The sequence below is a fragment of the Anguilla rostrata genome, chromosome 10 (genome assembly GCF_018555375.3).
Source record: "Anguilla rostrata isolate EN2019 chromosome 10, ASM1855537v3, whole genome shotgun sequence".
Lineage (NCBI taxonomy): Eukaryota > Metazoa > Chordata > Actinopteri > Anguilliformes > Anguillidae > Anguilla > Anguilla rostrata.
The window spans coordinates 4,198,476-4,220,975 of NC_057942.1; the positions used below are offsets into that span (position 1 = coordinate 4,198,476).

Consider the following 22,500-nt stretch of genomic DNA (forward strand, 5'->3'; position numbering starts at 1 on the left):
TTTGTGCAGCTGAATCTGCGCAGTCAGTCTGTCTCTGTGCCTGTTTGTGCAGCTGAATCTGCGCAGTCAGCCTGTCTCTGTGCGTGTTTGTGCAGCTGAACGCGCACAGTCGTCTCGCCTGTTGCAGGGAACTGCCAGTCAGCCTTCTCTGTGCCTGTTTGTGCAGCTGAATCTGCGCAGTGCTTTCTGTGCCGTGTGCAGGAACCTGCGCGTCAGAGTATGTGCCTTTGTGCACTGATCCAGCCAACTGCTCAGAGCAGTGCTTGCAGCCAGTCAGCTCTCTGTGCCGTTGTGCAGCGAATCATGGCAGTCAGCTGTTCTGCGGTTGTGCAGCTGAATCTGTCAGTCTGTTCTTGCGTGTTTGTGCAGCTGAACTCAGTCAGCCTGTCTCTGTGCCTGTTTGTGCAGCTGAATCTGCGCAGTCAGTCTGTCTCTGTGGTTTGTGCAGCTGAATCTGCGCAGTCAGTCTGTCTCTGTGCGTGTTTGTGCAGCTGAATCTGCGCAGTCAGCCTGTCTCTGTGCCTGTTTGTGCAGCTGAATCTGCGCAGTCAGCCTGTCTCTGTGCGTTTGTGCAGCTGAATCTGCGCAGTCAGCCTGTCTCTGTGCGTGTTTGTGCAGCTGAATCTGCGCAGTCACTCTCAGATGCCTGTCCGCTCGCAGGACTTTCTTGCGAGCTCCCACAATGCCCCAGGGCTCGCGGAGTAGAGATGAGAGCAGACCAGAGGACAGAGCCGTTTGTTTGGGGTTAATCTTCTGCTTGTGTCCAAACCCCGCATATTGAGCCTTCTTGCCCTTGGGATATGGGCTACGAGGACTGTGTGTGTGCGTTGTGTGGTTCATGTGTGTTGTGTTGTGTTTGTGTGTTGTGTGTGTGTGTGTGTGTGTGTGTGTGTGTGTGTGTGTGTGTGTGTGTGTGTGTGTGTGTGTGTGTGTGTGTTTGTGTGTGTTATGCAGCTGCATGTGTGGTGCAGTGAGTGTCGTGTGTGTGTGTCGCGTGTGTGTGCGTGTAGCGCAGTGTGTGTGTGTGTTGTGTGGTGTGTCAGTGTGCAGCCTGTGTGTGTGTGTGTGGTGTGTGTGTGTGTGTGTACAGCGTGCAGTGTGTGTGTGTGGTGTGTTGTGTGTGTGTGTGTGTGTGTGTGTGTACAGTGTGCAGTGCGTGTGTGTGCTGTCCCCTCCCTTCACACCACTCCTCTCTCTCGATCTGTATTCCAGGAGCTGCTGCTGTTGCCGCTGACAGCAGATATTACCATATATGGCCATTGAGAGCTCTCTGCCTGTCAGGCTTCCAGAGCCATTTCCTCTCCGCCTCTCCATTGGCCGGGAGCAGGGCTGCTGCCCAGTGCATCCTGGGATCGTGGCAGAGGGGAGAGAGGGGAAAAATATGAAGATCCAGTCCAGTTTGAGTCAAGTGCTATAGTGTATTAAACAATTGGCCACCGCACCCCCCAGCCCCCCTCCCCACCCCCCCTTTTAACAAGTCCACCACATTCCCACATTCTGAATAGAGGTCTGAGGAGGAGAAGGAGCCTTTAGTGTTGTTAAACTAACAGCACTTTAACTGTGGAATTTTTCCCCAGCGTTCTGTTTATTTTTTTTTTGTCTTTTATTTTGAAGTGGTTTTCAGGCGTGTAAGCGTTTGCGTTCAGCGCTAACTGGCGGCGCGGCTCACGCTCGCCTTTGTCCCTAATCGTTAAATGTGAGGTAAAATCACGGTGAAGTTTCCCAGTAGGATCTTTAGGCCACGCCCCTCTGGACGGCAAACGACCGTTTGTTTTTAATGACCCCGTCTGAGCAGCGTACGGTAGCATGGGCGGCGGTGCTTGGTGGGGGGCGGGGGGGGTCCGGGGGGAGCTGACAGGAGGAGGGGAAGGGCAGGCGGGGGCTCCTGTGGTTACTAATGACTCCCCCGGGCGAAGCTTTGTGAAGTTTGTCTCCCCTCATCAGTGAGTTGTGTCTAGCGCAGCGACTGTTGGGAATTCCCTGTTGGGAAGAAGCGGGGCCCGGAAGAGGATTTGGGAAGAGCTGGGGGGGGGGAGGTGGTGACGATGGGGTTCCCTCGCTGTAGGGAGGGAAGCTTCAGGATCAGGAGGCGGGGCTTAAGGGGGCGGGATCAGACCCTCGTCACCAGACACAGTTGCTCTGGTGTAGCCAGGGCAGGAAACTGACTTTTTGGCCCACTGCCCACTGTGGCTGGTGCCTCTCAATATTCCCCATCCAATTCCACGGTTCTGCCAGACAGCTAGATATTTGGAATTGGAACAGGACCTACAGGTGATGGGTGGTTACCTGCCAAAGTGGCTGGTAGAGTAGACAAACTTAACAACAAAACAAAAATTCCCCAGCATTTGGCTGGTGGCTGGAGTTAAGTTTGCTCCCGGGGTGCTGCACCGTGAGGGGGGGGTGTGACGTTATGTTTCTGGGGTTGTGTAATGGCTCCCGCTGGTGTGATTTGTGATTTGTCACTCTCAGGGCGGGCCTGCACCTTTGTGTGTGTGGTTTACTTTTGTGAGCCACTCTGGATAAGAGCGTATGCTGGATGTGAATGTTGTCGCACTGTGCCAAGTTTTGCTCATGGGCGTCGCTGACATGGGAGCGATATGTCCCTCTCTCTCTCTCTCTCTCTCTCCCTCTCTCTCTCTCTCTTTCTCTCTCTCTCTCTCCCTCTCTCCTCTCTCCTCTCTCCCTCTCCTCCCTCCCTCTCTCTCTCTCTCTCCCTCCCTCTCTTTCTCTCTCTCTCTCTCTCTCTCTCTCTCTCTCTCTCTCTCTCTGTCGTGCGTGCGTCTACGTGTGCTTTCGAAACCTGTAGCGGAAGCCAGATTTGCGCACTCCTTTCTGGACCCCGCCCGGCCCGCAGCAGCTCGTTAGCTCGTTAGCTCGTTAGCGGGTTGCCTGGCACCACGGCGACTTCAAAGTCGCGTCAGTTTGTCGCTTGTCGCTCGTGTGTTCGTGGAAGCGGAGGCTCGTAATTGGCTAGCCTCTGTTCTCTGGCGGCTTGACTCACACGGAGAGGATTGTGGGTCTTTGCCACGGGGCCTTTCTCTTTCCAAACCCCCCCCCCATCCCAAAATGCCCACCCACAGCTAGCAAATTACATTTGCCCTGATGGGAGCTCCCCTTTTGATTGTCGGCCCTGGAGTTTAATTGTGTAAGGCCGAAGCCAGTTTACGCGCTTTGGAGCTGGAAAAGGTGATAAATTCAACACTGCCCCCCAACCCCCCCCCCCCCCCCATCCCACCCCCCTGCACCGCAGCCCTGCTACTGCGGGCTGTCTCTCAGGTGTGGAATGTGGGACAGAGTGGAGGAGCCCAGCACAGTGAGCACCGCACATCCGCCCGGCCCCCGGCCCCCTTCTCCTGAACAGCAGGCCCCACAGGGACCCCCCCCCCCCCATCTTCCACCACCCCACCCTTCGTCCCTTCACCCTTGACCCTTGGTATACCACAGATTCGGGATCCTTGTTGGGCCAGCAGACGGCCCCCACCCCCACCCCCACACACATACTTTCTTTTTTTTTTAAGGCCCTTTTTTAAGAGGGCACGTGCTTGAATACCACACGTCCCCTGAGGACCTGTGTGTGTAACCGTGTGGGTTTTGTGGGGACGCTCTTCTCTGGGCTGGAGGGCTGTGCTGGGCTGGGCTGGGCTGTAGATGTAGGCATGTGTGTTTGGGTGCCTCTGCAGATCGTCTGTAAGAGCCCTGTGGTGTGTGGTGTGTGTGTGCGTGTACGTGTGTGTGTGTATGTATAACCCATCTGTCCTGCAGACTCTCTGCTCTCTCCAGCAGTAGCCCTGCTCCCCAACCTGCTGCCTCTGCTCTGTTTCCCGCCAAAAAAAAACTGCCGCCCAAAAGGCCTCATTCAGCATTAATTTACCGCACGGCTCTCCATCCTGTCCTGTGGGCCGTCCACTGCCTCCTTCCAGGACTTTTTCCTGGGTATGTGTTCACCCTGCAGCGTTAAACCTGCCGTGGGGCGGCTGCACCACCTCTGTGTGTTAGCCTGGCGTCGGTTAGCCTAGCCGTAGCGTGAGGCTCAGAGACCCGTATGGCAGAGGCGCTAACCTGGCGCTGTCCCTCCTCTGGGGGGGGGCCTGAGGCTGTTTCTGGGGCTCCCCTCAGTCTCGCGGTTGGCGCACCTGGCCGTGTGCTTTTCCTGCTCCACAACATCCTGCCTCCTGGGTCACGCCCACCTCCCTCCAAACAGGAAGTAGGTGCCACCCTCAGCCTGCTGGAATCTAGGCCATGTTATTGGACAGGTGCCAGCCTTTTTTTAAGTTTATTTCTTTGCCCCATTAGCTCTCTCACACGCGTGTAGACACACACACACACACACACACACACACACACACACACACAGGTACAGTAGATGGTGTAACCCTACCTGCCCAGTGGAAGTAACCTGCGTGACAACCTGACTGAGATTCCGCCTGTGACAGCGCTGGGCTGAGAGTACCAGCTAGCCCCCTGCCATTGAGTGTGTGTGTGTGTGTGTGTGTGAGCGTGTGAGTGTGTGTGTGTGTGTGTGTGTGTGAGAGTATGTATCGCGTGATGCTCGTGCTCATATGGGGTCTCAGGGAGCATGCTCAGTGAATAGCGTCCGACCCGTTAGCCTGAAGCGGCTTGGTGACCGTCTGTATTGTAGAACAAAATCTGCGTAAACAGCCTGTCCCCAAATAATGGTAGCCAAGCAACCGTGAAGTTGGTCATTTAAAGAACCGTCCGGGACGTATCTTGTTTATGAAACTTTACGCTCTTTTTTTTTATAAAACTCTCTGGATGTTTTGAGTCATTTCCTTTTTGCCGACGGTTCTCGGAGGAAGTTGAACAAAGGGGTCCAGTGTGAGGGCAAACCGCGTCCACGTCGTTTAGGGGAAACGGACGAATGAAATGCTTAAAAACGAAAGAGGAAAAAAAAAAAATACTGCGTTCGCAGCGGCAGAAAAATCCGGGGGGTCCCGTTCTGCCCGTGAGTCACGCGGCCTTATGAAAGGCGTAATTATGGGATGCCTTCACGGTCAGTCACGATCGGGCCGCTCGTCCTTTGTGTTTTTCGAAAAGACGCGAGCGGTAAATTATTTGCGAAACTTTTGCGAAAAGGCGATCTCTGACACACGAGCAGCCTTTACACGGCAAAAAAAGCCTGTTCTTTTTTTTCAGCCCTGGCTTGCGGTCTGGCTGCCGCTCCCGCTGATGGGGACAGAGCCGCGGCTTGTTCCTCTTTCCGGACACTTTTGACCTTTTTTTTTTTGGGTTTTCAGAGACGACCGCGGCCTCCCTGTGACCCGAACCTTTGTCCCTTTGCGGGATTTTGTGCAGTGTGTGTTATTTACGCTTCGCACGGGGGTGACGAGGGTCGGTGCTGCAGATCCCCGGGGGCCTGCGGCTCTGGTTCTGGGGGGGGCGGGGGGGGGGGGGTGCGCTCGTTCCAATAGGTTGTTTTCACGCCTTGCGGCCTTTCACCCGCTCCTTAGCTCCACCCAACGGAGGACGCAAGGAAAGGACGAGAGGGAACAGAGTAATCGATTTGGCAAATGGATCGTCCTCCTGCAGCCCTGCATCAGTTTAGGAGCTGCGTCAGTTGCAGATGGGGAGAGGTGGATCTACGGGTCGATCGTTCGCGTGTCACGCTTCCCGAACAAAAATGCTTGCTCCCGTGTGTCCTTGCTCAAGCATCCTTCGGGAGCCTCCTCGCCCCTCCCAGGGAGCCTTTGACGGGTTGGCACGTCCTTAAAGATGGTGGACCTCGATCGATCGATTTCTGGGTCAGAGGAGGACCGAGGAGAGGAGGACGGATAAAACAAGCGATTGGAATGAGCCCGGGGGGGGGGTCTGCTGGTGTAACCCAGAGCCGTGTTCGCCGAGCCCCGTTTCAGATGAACCAGACTTCTGCACATGACACGTCTGTCGCTCTTATCTCCACTTTGTGTTATATCTTTTCTCGGGAAAAATTGCACCCGCCTCATCGTTCTGTACGGGGACCTTCTCAAACGGCTCGTACGCATTGGTGGGGGGGCTGGGGGGGGGACACGTTTGACTTAGGACTGGCCTGGCGGCGTTTTAACGGGGGACCGGCCTGCCACAGTCTCAGCAGGACGCGCCTCCAGCTGTAAACCGGGAGCCGGAGCTCTCTCTCTCCATCACGGCCCAAAGCGGCGAGCCTCTCCCCTCCCCCGGCAGACCCTGCAGTCGTTACCAAGGCAACCGTGTCGGTGACAGCTCGATGGAGGGGGGAGGGGGGGGAGGGGGGGGGGGGCTACGTGAGGTTATGCGGGTGAGCTGGTCTTTAAATTGTACCACCGTATCAGATAAAGGCAAAGGCCTTCCTCAGTCGGAGTGTAGGGGGGGAGGTTTACGTGCTATTTAGCGTACGAATATAGCGATTTAAAAAAATAAAATAAAAAACGCAGTTCCACCCTGAAACTCGTCGTGATGAAAATGCACCCGAGAAAAAAAAAAAAGGCGGGCGTCGGCGTGTGTGCAGCTGCGGCCGGTGAGTAACTTGACGAGCAACACCCTCGCGCCCTGAAGAGTGACGTCTAAATGGCCAGTGACGTCCTGCGGAGAGCGCGTTGAAGAGGGCAATTGAATCGGCAGAACAAAAGAGGCGTGGGTGTGTCCGCCTCGCGGCTTCTCGTTCCCCCATCCCCGCCCCCCCTCGAAAAGCCACCAAGGGGCACCTGACTTTCACATGCGGTCAAAGGTCGCGAACCGGCCTCCAGCGGACTGATGTCATCGGGAAGTCAGCTGATTGGGCGGAAAAGGGCCCTCCTTTGTCCCAGAGCTTTGCGTGTCAAAGGAGTGGAGAAGGACTGGTGGTTATTCCATCTGACGCCTGGCCTGGGGTGCTGTGTGTGAGGGGTTATATAAGGACCTGCTCTACAGGTCAGTTGTGTTTTTACTTGTTTTTACTTTTCTTTAAAAAAATTTTAAGGAATAAGTGTAAAGTTCCCTTGTAGTGGACTTAAAAACAAAAAAAAAGAAAATTCCTCATAGTCCTGACATGTACAATGGGGAATGTCCATCTTTGCCCTGAAGGTCCCTGTAATGTAGGTGTGTTATGAAATCACACACACACACACACACACTGTACACACAACGCCGTCCTCAGGCCTGGACTGTGCTGGGCAGCCCAGCTCTGCAGGCCCCACTTGAGTCTGCACTGCAGGCATGGCAGGTTTATTTCAGCTCGTGTACAGAAGCTGGGACTGCCTTCTCCTCCAGCCCCCCCCCCCCAACAGCAAGGCAATAATTCAACCCCCCCTCCCTCCCCCCTCCCCCTCCCCCTCCCCCTCTCCGAGCACAGATCCTCCATGTCGGAAGGCTCGACCCTCCGGAAGCTTCCGCCGAAGCCCCTGACCCCTGGCGCACCTCGGAGTTTCACGGGGTTGTTCCTCGTTTTTGGCGTTAACTCCTTTCCCAGATTTCCTTTTTGTGCGTATTTTTGTTTTGTTTTTTTTTGTCCCAGTGGCTCCTCCCCCTCTGCCTTCTCTCAGCTGCACTCTCATTGGAGAGCTTTGAATAGAGAAGAGCAGTTGAATGCTGGGGAACTCCCTGTAGTTGGGCGGTAGGGGTGTGTGTGTGTGTGGGGTTGGGGGGGGGGGCGCAGGAATACGGAGGAAGAGGAAGTTTTTGCAGCTGTCCTGGAGTGTCTGGCTGGCCCACTGAAGTCGGGTTTCGATGTGCATCATTACTTACGGCGGAGTGTGATCGGGGGATCTGTGTGTGTGCGTGTGTGATTTCTGTGTGTGTGCGTGTGTGTGGTGGTGTGTGTGTGTGTGTGGTCGCGTGTGGTGCGTGTGGTTGTGCATCTGGGGGTGTGTGTGTGTCGTGCTTTGCGTGTGAGCTCAGGCGTGGCTACCTCTCCTCTCTCTCTCTCTCTCTCTCTGTTCGCAGTCTGGCCGCATTGACAAAGCCTACCCGACCGTGTGCGGTCACACGGGCCCGGTCCTGGACATCGAGTGGTGCCCGCACAACGACCAGGTCATCGCCAGCGGGTCCGAAGACTGCACTGTGATGGTAAGACGGTTTCTCTCTCTCCCTCTCTCCCCATCTCTCTCTCCCCATCTAACCTTCTGTCTCATTTCCCTCTCTCCCTCTCTCTCTCTCCCCATCTAACCCTCTGTCTCATTTCCCTCTCTCCCTCTCCCCATCTAACCCTCTGTCTCATTTCCCTCTCTCCCTCTCTCTCTGCCTCTCTCTCTCTCCCCATCTAACCCTCTGTCTCGTCTCCCTCTCTCCCTCTCTCCCTTTCCCTCTCACTCTTTCTTCCCCTCCCTCCTAGTAGACATGTCATCAGATCTGGTTGGGATACATATTTGAAATGCACGTTATTTTTTTCACGGTTCACATGTGAAAACATGCCTGTGGATTCCTGAGAAGGGGAAGCACCACCGTTTGCGTATGGCCAAAAACCTTACCGGATCCCCCCCGTGAGAGAGCTGTTCCAAATATCGGTGCCAATCCATGAAGTATTTAAAAAATTTCACCCCAGGTCACATAAGCGAGCCTCTTAGGGCAGACGGTAAAGTTCTGTTCCGTTGTTCTCCGTGCCCACGCTGGGGGGGGGGGGGGTGGGGGGGGGGGGGGTTTGGGAGAATTACTCGCCAGTCCAGGTGTGCACGTCCCCAGCAGGACCTCAGGTGCCTTCAGAGTACCCAGCCACGCCCCCTTTTTACAGCAGGGAGCGATAACCCTGAGCTGACACGCTGGGAATCCCCCTGTGGCCGTCTGTGTAGTATTGGTAGCGGTATTGGTAGCGATATTGATAGAGCGGTGTTGATAGCAGTATTGGTAGCGATATTGATAGCAGTATTGATAGCGATATTGGTAGCGGTATTGATAAAGCGGTGTTGATAGCAGTATTGGTAGCGATATTGATAGGTATTGTAGAGTATGATGCGCTATCGTGGAAGGCACAGCCGCCCTCTGTTCGCACCCAGCTAGTGTGACCCCATCTCACCCTGGGCCCACCTCACCCTCTGGCACGCAGAAACAAGCAGCGGGGGATGATTGATGGGTTTTATAGCTCTGAGTTAATTCTCTCTCTCTCTCTCATTCTCACTCTCTCTCTCACTCTCATTCTCTCTCTCTCTCCCTCTCTCCCTCTCTCTCTGCCCCGCGTTTGCGTCCTTCCCCCCCCCCCCCCTTATCCGTTTTTTAAGACCCCTGAGCCTTCACCTCTCTGTGAAGCCAGTCGGTCAAACAGACGGCCCCTCGTTCTCGCCTCGGTGACCCGCGTCATTTCTCGACGTTGCTAATGCTAAAGCGCTAACGCCGCTAGTTCCAGGAGCAGCTGATGAAGCCGCCACGCGATCTCCACCCCCCCCCCGCAGTCATTCCGGCTGTCAGGAGGATTGATCGCGCAGAACTTGAGGGGCTCTTAAAAACTGACAGCGTGAGCGATGGCCCCCGGGACGCGGGGCGGTAAATTAACCGAGAGTCGGTCCGTTTCCCGCCAGTGACGCTGGAACTCCCAGCTTCCCCCCGCCAGTGCGCTGAGAACAAGGCGCTTTCTGTCTCACCTGACTTCCTCAAACGCGCTCGTGGTGGAACCGCTGAACCGCTGCGACTTCCGCAAGGCCGGGGCGGAGCTCGCGGTCCTCGATCCCTCGCATTTTCAGCCAAAAAATTTTTTAAAAAAAGAATTCAGCCGTCAAGAATTCGGGGTCACCGAGTTCTCTCGGCTCTCTGCTGCCACCTTCTGGCGCGAGGTCGCAAGTGCACCCTGCTGAACCGTTTCTAGGACGCAATTCCTAACGCCAGCCTCGCGTGTGATTTTAACACTGGTGTTGCGCCACTTACAGGAAACCTGAGGAAACGAGAAGCAGCCGTGAGATGGTTCTGCTGTGCGGTGGTTTGGCCTCTCCGTGCGACTGCGTTCGCGAGCGGTCGCTTGCATGACGAGCTCTGTCCCTGCACCTGTCTGACCCCCCGTGCGGTCCGCCGCTGACTCTCACCTGCTCGGGACTGCTGTTCTTTCCCTTACCCGTGTCTCTCTTCCCGCAGGTGTGGCAGATCCCGGAACACGGGCTGACCGTGCCCCTGGCGGAGCCCGTCGTGGTCCTGGAGGGGCACTCCAAGAGGGTCGGCATTGTCACCTGGCACCCCACGGCCCGCAACGTCCTCCTCAGCGCCGGTGGGTACCGCGGAATCCCGAAATAACCTTGAGTCGAAGGTGATGCGGCGATGTCACAAATTGTGATTGGTGATGAAGCGAAGCTTCCCGCAGAGAGCGGAAATCTATGAGCCAGTTTGAGGCCTTTTAACTGATTGGCTCTGCCGTTGTAGCTCCTCCCTCCCCTGGTTTGTGGTTTGGGAGGACCTCAGAGAAGTACCTGGAGCTGCCCCGGCTGAATGGAAAAGATCCTCAGCCAAGATTTGGGTGCTGAAATGGGGCCTTAGTTTAGTCTGTGCTCGCCGAACACGTTCACCATGTCTGCACGAGTACATCTTCTCTCTCCACGCATTGACGGCTTTTCCTCAAACTTTTCGGTTTCGGGTGCTTTCATTGGGGTCCAGAACGCGGTGCTCCAGGTGTGGCTGAGGGCGCAGACCCTCTCTGTCTCCTCTTGGAAAGAGTGTGCTTGTCTGACGCCGAGGTTCGTTGCTCAAGTGCAGCAGGCTGTATGGGACGAGGAGAAGGCAGGGGTTGGGTTAGCGTGGAGTTTCCCAACCTGGCGTGGGCGAGTCCTCGACCCCTCCCGTCCGCAGGGCTGGGTAGTCATCGTGTTGACACATCCCATAATGATCTCCCGGGCCTGCCGTTTGATCTCCGAGGCGGTCTGATCCCGTCCTGATCACCTGCAGTGGGTTTGCATCACCAGCTCGGCTAGGTTTTCCCCTAAAAGACCTTGTAAATGGACTGCGGGGGGGAGGCATAGCTCAGGAGGTAAGAGCGGTTGACTGGCAGTCGGAGGGTTGCTGGTTCAAACCCCGCCCTGGGCGTGTCGAAGTGTCCCTGAGCAAGACACCTAACCCCTTACTGCTCTGGTGAATGAGAGGCATCAATTGTAAAGCGCTTTGGATAAAAGCACTATATAAATGCAGTTACCATTTAATAGACCTTGTGGCTGTCCGTGACCAAGGTTAGGGACCCTTCTGTGGTACGGTGTCTCATAAGGGACATGTGGGTTCTCGCTCTGCCTTCCTCTCTCTAACTCGGCACATCTCTTGTTCTTGCCGCCCCCCCCAGGCTGCGATAACCAGGTGATCATCTGGAACGTGGGCACGGGGGAGGCCATGATCAACCTGGAGGAGATGCACCCGGACGTCATCTACAGCGTGTGCTGGAACCGCAGCGGGAGCCTCATCTGCACCGCCTGCAAGGACAAGAAGATCCGCGTGATCGACCCGCGCAAGGAGGAGATCATCGCAGTGAGTCGCCCCGCCTCTCCGTCCGCTGCTCCGGTGCGGACGCGCCAGGGGTCAGCCGAGCTCACGTAAAGAGAAAGCACATGCAGCCGTGTAGGAAAAACATTGTGTGAATCGCCCACAGAGCTGTATTATGTAGGTGTTGTCCGCACACAAAATGGTCCGAAAATCTACAGGTAAAAAAAATTGAATAAACTAGTGTATATAGTTGTGTACAGCGATAATGGTGTGTATAGTTAGCGGTGTACAGCAGTGATGGTGGTGTTTATAGTTAGTGGTGTATAGTAGCGGTGTGCAGCAGTAATGGTGATATGTATAGTTAGCGGTGTATAGTAGCGGTGTGCAGCAGTAATGGTGATGTGTATAGTTAGCGGTGTATAGTTAGCGGTGTACAGCAGTGATGCTGCTGTTTGTGGTTAGCGGTGTATAGTTAGCAGTGTGTAGCAGTAATGGTGATGTATATAGTTAGCGGTCTATAGTTAGCGGTGTACAGCAGTGATGCTGCTGTTGCTAGTTAGCGGATAAAGCGGGCGTGTCCTCCGCTCTGACCCGCAGGAGAAGGACAAGGCTCACGAGGGGGCGCGGCCGATGAGGGCCATCTTCCTCGCCGACGGAAACGTCTTCACCACCGGCTTCAGCCGCATGAGCGAGCGGCAGCTGGCCCTCTGGAACCCCGTGAGTCCCCCTGGAGCCCCCCCAAAATCCACCCTGAGTCCCCCTGGAGCCCCCCCAAAATCCACCCTGAGTCCCCCTGGAGCCCCGCCCAAAACCCACCCTGAGTCCCCCTGGAGCCCCGCCCAAAACCCACCCTGAGTCCCCCTGGAGCCCCGCCCAAAATCCACCCTGAGTCCCCCTGGAGCCCCGCCCAAAACCCACCCTGAGTCCCCCTGGAGCCCCGCCCAAAACCCACCCTGAGTCCCCCTGGACCCCCGCCCAAAACCCACCCTGAGTCCCCCTGGAGCCCCGCCCAAAATCCACCCTGAGTCCCTGGACCCCCGCCCAAAATCCACCCTGAGTCCCCCTGGACCCCCGCCCAAAACCCACACCGGACCTGAGCTACCTGAGCGTGCTGGAGACACACGCACGCACACAGACACACACACATTCACACACACACACACACGCAGACACACGCACGCACACAGACACACACACACCCACACACACACGCAGACACACGCACGCATACACACACTCACACAAACACACCCACACACACACGCAGACACACACACACAGACATACACGCACACAGGCACATGCATGCACACAGACACACACACGCACACAGACACACACACATTCACACAGACACACGCACGCACACCCCCCCCCCCCCCCCGCAGCAGTGTTGGGTCTGATTATCCCGTTCTGTTTTTTTTAAATTCGCAGCAAAGCATGGACGAGCCCATCTCGGTGCACGAAATGGACACGAGCAACGGCGTCCTGCTTCCCTTCTACGACGCCGACACCGGCGTGGTCTACCTGTGCGGGAAGGTGAGTCACCTGCGCCTGGAGCACGGAGCTTCCTGTCCGCGGGTACCAGCTTCCTGTCCTCGGGGGTCTGCTCAAATCAGCATTACCTTTACACTGTAATTATATACCTTATATTTTATAAGACTGATGAGTCTTTTTCAGGCAACCTGAACATTTTGCTTTCATCACATTTGAAATTATTATTATTTTTTTTAATCAAGTCGATGCTTTATGACGAAACTCTCCAGGAAGGGGTGCGAAAGCCAGACCCCAGCCCACGCACTGACGCGATTAAATATCAACGGGCGAAAAATAGAACCGTATCCTGTCTGTGACTCGCGTCAGGCCAATTGTCCGTTGCCATGGGAACGGTTAATAGAATCTGACGTCGGCGTATGAAACGGCTCCGGCGTCCCAGCAGGCTCGGCTGCCGGAGGGGAGGGGGGGGGGGGGTAGGGGGTATGGTTGGTGGTGGGGGGGGAGCGGGGGGGCGCTGACAGGTCCTGTGTGCCCGGGCCAGGTGGAAGTGCAAATCTCAGATTGGCGTGCGGAACACCTTTCTAAAAGAGGCCGTTAGATTGCGGTGATGCTTCATTTATGACAAGCTCCTCTGCTCCTCGATGCGGTGGCGAATGTCACTTTTTGCATTCGTCTGTTTTGCTGCAGTGGATTAAAGCCGAAAGGTTTCAAAAAGATTTTGAGTCGTGCTTTTATTTCAGCTCAGTGTGTCCTGACACCTTTCCTGTTGTGATCTAGTCATAATCCTGACAACGCAAAAACCAAAATAAGGGATTAAATCTCATGCGTCGGTGGTAATGACAGATTAGGATTAAGGTTTTTTGGTCATTATCCACCATCTGGGTTTGGGATTAATTTAATATACACTGCTCAGTTTGACGTAATTGTAGGGGGGAGGAATATGGAATTTGCGCTGTAAAGAAACTTTGTGTGAAATTGGGGTCTCTGGTCACCAGTAGAGCACTAACCCCCACCCCCCCACGGGCCTAAACTTCCTCCCCCTCTCTCGGCCGTCCAGGGCGACAGCAGCATCCGGTACTTCGAGATCACGGACGAGGCGCCGTTCGTCCATTACCTCAACACCTTCACCACCAAGGAGCCCCAGAGGGGCATGGGATACATGCCCAAGCGCGGCCTCGACGTCAACAAGTGTGAGATCGCCAGGTGAGCGGCGGTGGAAAAAACGGGGAAACGGCGCTTCTGGAGACGCCGTTCGCCAACACAGAGTGACTGCACTGGCTGATTCTGTCCACTAGGGGGCTCTCCCTTAACTTAAACGTCCCTGTGTGACTTCATTTTGGGACTGTGACTTCACTGTATTTTACGGATAGTGAGACTCATTACGTTCACTGGGTGTCCCAACTGCCAAAGGATGACAGTTGTCTCACCATTTTAAAGAAGGTAGACCTGTTATGATATGCAGCCCATTTGCACCGCGTGACGCCATTGGCCGATTCTGTCCACTAGGGGGTCCCCTTTGGACGTCCCTGAATGACTTAAAGTGGCGTCGGTTCTGTCCAGCAGGGGGCTCTGTAGTTTCGGACAGGTTTAGAACGAGCCGGCATCACTGCCATTCTGGAGGGCTGTTGGGCGTTTGTGCTGGTTTTCACTATAATCCGTTATTCTGGTGTAGTTTTCTAAACTAGACAGCTGGACCTGGCCATGCAGGATCACTCCTGTATCAGACCACAGTAGAACCGCCGATTCATGTGCAGTATGCTACTGTAGTTCACAGCTTTATTAAAAGTGTCAAATTAAATGAATAAACAGCCTATTTAATTAAGAGTACAGGCTGATGTTAGGTCCTGAAACGTATCTGTCCCCTGGTTTAGAGCTCTCTGGACTTTCTTTTAAAAAAGACTAAGGAGGGTTTCTGAAATGACACGTTCCCCAATGAAATGAGTCAGTTTCGCATTTGAAAATCAGTTCTTGTGTGGGAGATGCAGCTGTGCTCATTCACGTTTGTTATTTTTGCAGGTTTTATAAACTGCACGAGAGAAAGTGTGAGCCGATCATTATGACCGTGCCACGAAAGGTGAGCCTCGCCCTCGATTTACTCATCTCTGGACACTAGAGGGCGCTGTTGTGAAGTATTTTTTTCATCCATTACCTACTGGGTAGTATTTTTAAAGCCCTTTTCTAGGCCTAGTGCTGTTGTTCTAACCTTGTCATGCTGTCAAAAGTGGTTTATCACCAGCGTCTCTGTGTTCACCAGTTGTGGCTTGAGTTACATGTCTATGGTTGCCAAGCCGTATGCTTTATGGTGTGTAACTAAGCCAACCCCCCCCCATTCTGCAGTCGGACCTGTTCCAGGACGACCTGTACCCGGACACGGCGGGCCCCGACCCCGCCCTGGAGGCGGAGGAGTGGTTCGAGGGCAAGAACGGCGAGCCCATCCTGATCTCCCTCAAGCACGGGTACATCCCCGGCAAGAACCGCGACCTCAAGGTGGTCAAGAAGAACGTCCTGGACAACAAGCTGGCCAAGAACGCGGAGAACACGGGCCCCGCCCACAAGACGGAGAAGCCCACCCCGTCCATAGTGAGTTCCGGCCGCCTGTTCCGTTCAGAAAAACCCTTGACCCACAATGCACCGCTGCAATCTTATTTTCGCTCCCAACGTCAATTCACACTTTGAACTGCTGTTTATTTTGATGTACATTTGTTGTTAAGTAGGAAAAAATAGCCCCTCTAAGACAGGACTTCAGTGTAGAAAAGAAAACATTTTTACATTAAAGTTAACAGTACTTTCCAGTTTCTTGGTAATATTGCAAGAAATATTAATATTAATTTTGACATCTTACTAACTGAATCAGGCTTCATGTCTTCACAAAGACTAAAACTCATAGGTTGCACATCAGAAAGAATCTCCACTGAGGATCTGCTGCAATGCTAGTCATTTTTCTGTTAAGGAGTGCCAGGAGTTCCTCTCGTTATTGAGTGTTGAAGTTTCGTGTTCTCAGAAAATTGTGCAAGCTTGGACCTTCCTCGGTTCACTTATAACTGGGTGATATTCTTAAATTCTCCGGAAGTGACTCGCGCTCTGTGCTTGTTGTAGAGGTGTCAGATGATGTCACATCTGCAGCGCTTCATGCTGTGCATCACAAACTGCTCAAAGACATCCTGATATCAGCTCAGAGCCTTTAGCATTACTGCTCACCGCTACGTTCCTGTTCCTAAATTTGACCCCCCGCCCCACCCCCTCCCGCCCTGCCGGTCACCCTGTTACCCACCGCATAAGCAAAAGCTGCCTTCCCCGGGAGGGGGCTGCTGGTCCCCCCCCCCCCTCGCCCCACCTTGACCACAACACAGAGGACCCATCAGCTGACAAACTGGGAGACTTGGCGCCCCTATTCTAGGCCTGTGGCCTTTATCTTGTGGGCCGGGTTTTGGTCATTTTTTCCCCCTCTGTGTGGACCCGCTTTCTGTCCTGCAGCCTGGCTGTTAATGAGGAACCGTCCCACTGGAGCGGTTCCTCTATGCGCCGAAAATGAGAAAGCTGACACATAACGAGACTCGTTATGCTCACTGGGTGTCTCAGCTGCCTGAAGATGACAATTGTCTCACCTTTTTTTTTTAACAATGTAGGCCAGTTACAATATGACTAGAGGGGGAAATATGACTCGGTGGTCTAAATGAGCCACTGACTTTCGTTCTGCTTAGTGGAAACGTTATTGGGGGGGTGGGGGGTGGGGGGGGGGGACGAAGCTGCACAAGCAGCGTGAGTGTTTGGGTTAGGCGCTGTTCACTGATGTTCATACGCACACCTTCTCTGACCTCACCTCCTTTTTCTCTGTCTCTCTCCCTCCTGTCTCCCTGTAGAAAAATGAAGCCAAGCTGGAAGAGATCCTGAAAGAGGTCAAGTCCCTCAAGGACCTAGTCAGCAGTCAGGAGAAGAGAATCACCAAACTAGAAGAGCAAATGTCCAAGATCGCCATTTAAAGGACCCCCACCCCCTCACCCTCCCTATCCCCATTCCCACCCCCCCCCACCGCACTTCAGGACGTTCCATTGGCCGGGAGGTGGGCGGGTCCGTCACTGCCAATCTTGACGACAGCGTTCCGCCTGACTCCCCCCCCCTCTCCCAGCAGTCCCACGCAAACATTCCGAGATTAACGTTTTTTTTTTCCTTATCCCGCCCCGCCCTCCCCTCCCCCAAAACAAAAACCCCTGGACCCCCGCCCCCCCCGCCCGTTAACAACACCAGAGGAGAAAGAGAAAGAAACGGCAAACTCTTACAATTAATAATTCCAGCTTTTTATTGAAAAAAGAAAAAATCGTACTTTTTAAAAGAAGTGGCAAATATTTTGGTTGTTTTTTTTTTTGTTTTTTTTTTGTTTATGGAAAAGTCTTAACTTTTTCCCTTTCCTTTTTAAAATTGTGACCAAGAAAATTCCGACATGAACAGTTTGTATTTACTGTGGTATACCCAAATGTTTTATATGTAGTTATCAGTATTGCATTCTTCCCTTACCTTCTTGTTGCCAAATTTTAAAGGAGTTTCGTTTACGCATCTCCTTGACAGTATTTTACTTTTTTTTTTCCCTTTAGTTTTTTTTTTTTTTTCTTTTCATGATACAAAATATAAGGGACAATGCAATAGAATGGTAATGTAAAGGAGGGGAAATATTTCAATCTATTACTGTACAAATGTATTGATGGGGGGGGGGGGGGAACAAAACAAAACATACCGATTTTGCGACCAACCACTGAATGGGAAGGAAAGGATTCTGATATTAAATAGTTATTTTTGCTGCCATGTCCGTTTTTTTGGGTGTCCATTTAACACGCTCCCTCGGGTATCGAGGCGCTGTGGAAATTCTTTGGTCTTTTTCTGCTGTAAATGTTTCGCAAATCTAGTAGTTCCCCGCTGGCTGTTCGGAAGGTTGGTCCTGAGAGCGGTCTCCGATCGGTCCCTCTCTCTTTCGGGGAGGGGGGGGGGTCCAGTCTTGTCGGTGTTACCTGCTTCTCATCGAAAACCTTCTGACAACCAGTTTATGCATGCAATAAAGATTTTACTCGCTCTAAGGAGTTCTCTCCAACAATAAATATCTTAAAAGACCTTGTTTAATCTCTCCTTTTGAACCTGTTTGTCTGTTTTTCTGCCTCTCTCTTTCCCCCTTTGCTTGTTTTGTTACATTTTTACATTTCTTTTCGTCTGAATTTATCGGAAAGATGCAAAGAAGTATTTTTTTTTTTCCTCGTATGTGTATCATGACTGCCTGGACACGTTTGAGTATGCATCTTTCACCAATGGAAGTTGCCTGACATTGTCAATGGCAGTGGGACAATGAATGATTTGTAAAGTTGCCTTTCTAACTTGGCGTGCGAATTAACACAAAGCTTTTGAAAAAGAATGATCTCTATATATAAAATGTTAGGCCACTTCTGCACCCTGATACCTGATTGTACCTTCAAACTTTAGATTTTTAACCTTTGATCCTTTGACGTTTTGCCGTGCTTGCCATTTTAGTGAGAATGTACATTACCCAGAATGACTAGTAAAATCCTTCTGAAGGCAGTGGTTGGTTAGCCAGGACCTCCCTTTGATTTGCTTGTGTCCCCTTTTGCTCCTTCAGGGTCTAAGAAGAACGTACTGTAAGCCTGTGGTAAACAACCCTGTTCCTGTAGACCTACCGTCCAGCAGGTTTTCACTCCCAACCCTAACAAAGCCCCACACCACATTCAACTTCTAGAGGTTTATGTTGAGCTGCTGATTAGTAGGTCAGTCAGGCGCGCAAAATTAGGGTTGAAATGAAAACCAACCGGATGGTAGATCTCCAGGAACAGGGGGTGGGGCCACCTCTGCCTTAAAGGGTTAATATACGACTCACTCCAGCAACACTGATTGCAAGGCCCTTGTAGGGCCTTCAGTGTCAGGCTGCTCATGGTGTGTTTGGCACAGTGAGCTGCTGTTCCACACTGGCACCTCGGAGTCTTTGTCTGAATATGGGTGCAGGAGTTGGGAGGGCGACCCTTCGGCCCGAGCGCGGCTGCTGCTGTCTGGGTTGCACGTCCTGAGTTTCTGTGTCGTCCGGGACGCCGCTTCCAATCGTCAAGGCGAGGATTTCCACGGCCGTGTGTGTGTGTGTGTGTAGATTTTGGAGGAGGTGTGCGGGGGTGAAAAGGATCCGCTTCTGTTTTTAGTCTGCGTTTAGGATTTGGGTTGAGAGAGAGAGAGACAGGCATACAGACAGAGAGAGAGAGAGACAGAGAGACTGACAGAGACAGACAGAGAGAGCACGAGTGAGAGAGAGACAGACAGACAGTGAGAGAGAGAGAGAGAGAGAGACAGACAGACAGAGAGCGCAAGTGAGAGAGAGAGAGAGACAGACAGACAGAGATCGCAAGTGAGAGAGACAGACAGACAGAGAGAGAGAGGGTGAGTGAGAGAGACAGACAGACAGAGAGAGAGCGAGTGAGAGAGACAGACAGACAGAGAGAGAGAGAGGGTGAGTGAGAGAGACAGACAGACAGAGAGAGAGAGAGGGTGAGTGAGAGAGACGGACAGAGACAGACAGACAGAGAGAGAGAGGATCTGAGGCCTGGCGTTGGATGTTGGCTTACTGCAGCAACCTTGGGGCCCGGACGTGGGCTTGTTTACGTTTCGCATTGAAGCCCTTCCGTTCTGCTTGTGCTTCCGCTCCGGTTGCTTTGGCTAGCACGTCTAGCAAGTCTTTCATGCTGTGATCCATCTTTTTTTCTTTTTCTTTTTTGAGACTTTCACAACTTTTTGTCCAGACTTTTTACCATTGTGCGTTTAAATGTGCAAGACGCACCCCCCCCCCCCCCCCCCCCCCGCCCACTCAACAGCTGTGGACAAAATACCTCTTCAGCTTTGCAGAAATGTCAGTGTTTTCAATTCTGGAATCCGGCAAAGGAACTGAAATCTCTCTAAAGAGGAGGGGCTTGATGCTTTGTGATGTTGGGCCATATTGCAAACTGCAACAGTGTTCTGTTGCAGTGTCATGTAAAATTTATTTTTAGCGTTTTTAGGAGGTCTTTTCGCAGTTGGAGAGACTGGAGAGTGCCATAAGGAGATGTTTCTGCCTAAATGAATTGCAAATGGAGAGGTGAAACGGTGGCTGTGTTTGGTGTCTGCAGGCTACGAGTTTGTGAAACTGAACAAGTGGATGGGAAATCCCCCCCCCCCCTCCCCCCAGGAGGTGATGATCTGGAATCAGTCCTGTGAATGTACTTCCAAGTTTCAAAAATGTAAAAAAAACCTCCCTGTGTCCTTCAGAGTTCACCTACGCCTGTTGGCCAATCACTGGTGCTGATGGGGCTTTCTAGTTTCAGACGTATTCTGGGGCTCTTGTGTCCCAGAGTTCCATGTGTAGGGCGTGCTCCATCAGGCCTGTCTAGCCTGGTGGGTGGGTGGGGGGGCAGAGGGGGGGGGGGCGGGCTGATGATGACCACTGATGAGCGTTGAATCAAAGGGACAATGTAGGCGAGGAGTTGAGTGTTTGAAGGGTTTGAATGCATGTGATCTTACATAAAGGACAACGGATGTCGGTTAGCGCTGTGGAAATTACCCCGTGTGGGTTTCCGTCGAGTTGGTCAGAGTATGTTTTTTTTTTTAAATTTTATTTACGTGTTTGTGTGAGGGTGAAAAGAGTCGTTTGTGGGTCCAAAAATCCGTTGTGATGATTAAATATTACATGATCTGTATATGAAGCATTAGCTGGAATTTGTTTACTTAAAAATCAACAGGTTGCCTAGAGACAAGCCCCCCCCTGCGTCCCCAAAATTCTGAATTCTAATTCCATACCGGGAATTAAGACGGCAGTAAGTCAGTGACAGGAAGTGACAAGCTCCTTTACATCATCAGCAGAAGGGAGAGGATCTTTCGGCTTTGGGTGAATCGTGCCGCACTGAAACATCGTTCTCCGTTGTCATTCATGCACAAAATACGAAATAGTAGATTTTTTTTTGGAATTTCCCTTTTTGTGTGTTCCCCCCCCCCACATACACAATTTGTCTGCATGTCCTGTCCTTGCTGTTGAGTGACTGGTCAGAACAGAAGCTCCGGTTGCCACAGTTACCGGAAATCACTCAGTCAATCTCCAGAAGACGTGTACAGCTTATTCGTTTTGTTTTGTTTTGTTTCTGCTTCAAGTATCAGAGAAACTCGATAATCAGAATAAATGTTGAGTTAAAAAAAAAAGTGGCTGTATTTGTTTTTCATGGTGTTTTTTTTTTGCATGTCAGTATTGGTGGATGAAATGTACTTGTTTCTCATTACTCACTAGGGCGATCATATTTTACCAGGTCTCATGTATTGATAATACCCTGAATTTTCATCAGTGACCTCAGATTCATTATGTCACGATGGCGACATTGCTCAGGAGGTAAGAGCGGTTGTCTGGCAGTTGGAGGGTTGCCGGTTCGAGCCCCACCCTGGGCGTGTCGAAGTGTCCCTGAGCAAGACACATAACCCCTAAATGCTCTGGTGAATGAGCGGTATCAATTGTAAAGGGCTTTGGATAAAAGCACTATATAAATGTAGTCCATTTACCATTTGAAATAAGACCTTTTTTTTATAGCTGTAGTTCCCACTTCATTACCGCATCACCCGATGTCAATCACTGCCACACTGGGCATCACTGGACCATCACTGGGTTAACGACCAATCACTGGGGTTCAATCACTGGACCAATCACTGGGGTTCAATCACTGGACCAATCACTGGGGTCAAATCCACGTTCTTTCTTTGGGACATGCTTTGCTGGGTTTAAATTCTCTTAAATGTTGATTTGACCCTGAAATGCTGCTGGACTTCACTTGGGGGACAGTTGGGGTGCAGCTGAATTGAAACGGCTCCACGTGCAGTTTGCGCCATCGATGGTGCAGTGATCTGAGTGTATATTTCCATTGTCTACAGAGATGTTTCGCTCGGACAAGTTCCTCAAGAGATGTGACCTATTGCAATATACCGGTTGCAGCTCAACTTACTGTAATATTTCCTGTTACTCTGTGATGGGTGTGGCCTTTGCACCAAGCCCAAGGCCTCTGACCATGGGTGTGGGGGGATGTTGAGGAGGAGAGATCTGTATCAGGTTTGAGTTGGCTCTCATGATCAGTTACTGAGAGGAAGTTGTGGTTTTAAGATGGTTTTTTTTTTTTTTTAAAGAAACGTACCCCTCCCTACCTAGAAACAAGTTCTGTCGGCCTGTTTTTTCGAACCGTACGTGGCACAGTTATTGTGCTGTTGTTGAGATCAGATGAGATCAATTAGCTTTTCTGGTAAAAGGAAATGATGGTAGGAGCTGTTTGCTCTTGCACACTGTTATACTTGGAGGCTATTTTATGTTTGCAGTTGTGCATTCATGAGGAAAAGGAACTGTTTATTTCCCTGTTGATTAATTTGTCAACATCATATTCTCCCCCCCCCCCCCCCCCAAAAAAAAAACAAGGTGTCTCTTTTATAGACACGACAGATGCCGACATGTTCTTGAAGATAATGTTTGGACGAGTCCTCCCAGAATGGCCGCTATGTCAGTTCACCCTCCTTATGCCTGTATCTTGTGGCAAAAGCGACCAACCAAAAACCACTTCTGGTTTCCAAGACCTTGTCATCTTACTGCACATTCTTTGTCCATATGAGCAAGTTTGCCTAACTGTTAACTACTTCTGATAC

At 52.1% G+C, this 22,500-nt stretch overlaps 1 protein-coding gene across 3 annotated transcripts in view; it reads left to right on the forward strand.

Annotated features, from left to right (window-relative positions):
* Nucleotides 1–17,922, forward strand: part of LOC135264747 (coronin-1C-A) — a 54,799-nt gene extending 36,877 nt beyond the window's left edge. For all 3 annotated transcript variants that reach the window (XM_064353570.1, XM_064353572.1, XM_064353571.1), the window contains exons 3-11: nucleotides 7,891–8,013; nucleotides 10,003–10,132; nucleotides 11,189–11,370; nucleotides 11,923–12,042; nucleotides 12,760–12,864; nucleotides 13,880–14,025; nucleotides 14,839–14,896; nucleotides 15,160–15,402; nucleotides 16,683–17,922. In XM_064353570.1, coding sequence (XP_064209640.1) covers nucleotides 7,891–8,013; nucleotides 10,003–10,132; nucleotides 11,189–11,370; nucleotides 11,923–12,042; nucleotides 12,760–12,864; nucleotides 13,880–14,025; nucleotides 14,839–14,896; nucleotides 15,160–15,402; nucleotides 16,683–16,802 — 1,227 coding nt within the window. In that variant the 3' untranslated portion in view covers nucleotides 16,803–17,922. The remainder of the gene's footprint in view (nucleotides 1–7,890; nucleotides 8,014–10,002; nucleotides 10,133–11,188; nucleotides 11,371–11,922; nucleotides 12,043–12,759; nucleotides 12,865–13,879; nucleotides 14,026–14,838; nucleotides 14,897–15,159; nucleotides 15,403–16,682) is intronic.
* The last annotated feature ends 4,578 nt before the right edge of the window (nucleotides 17,923–22,500 follow it).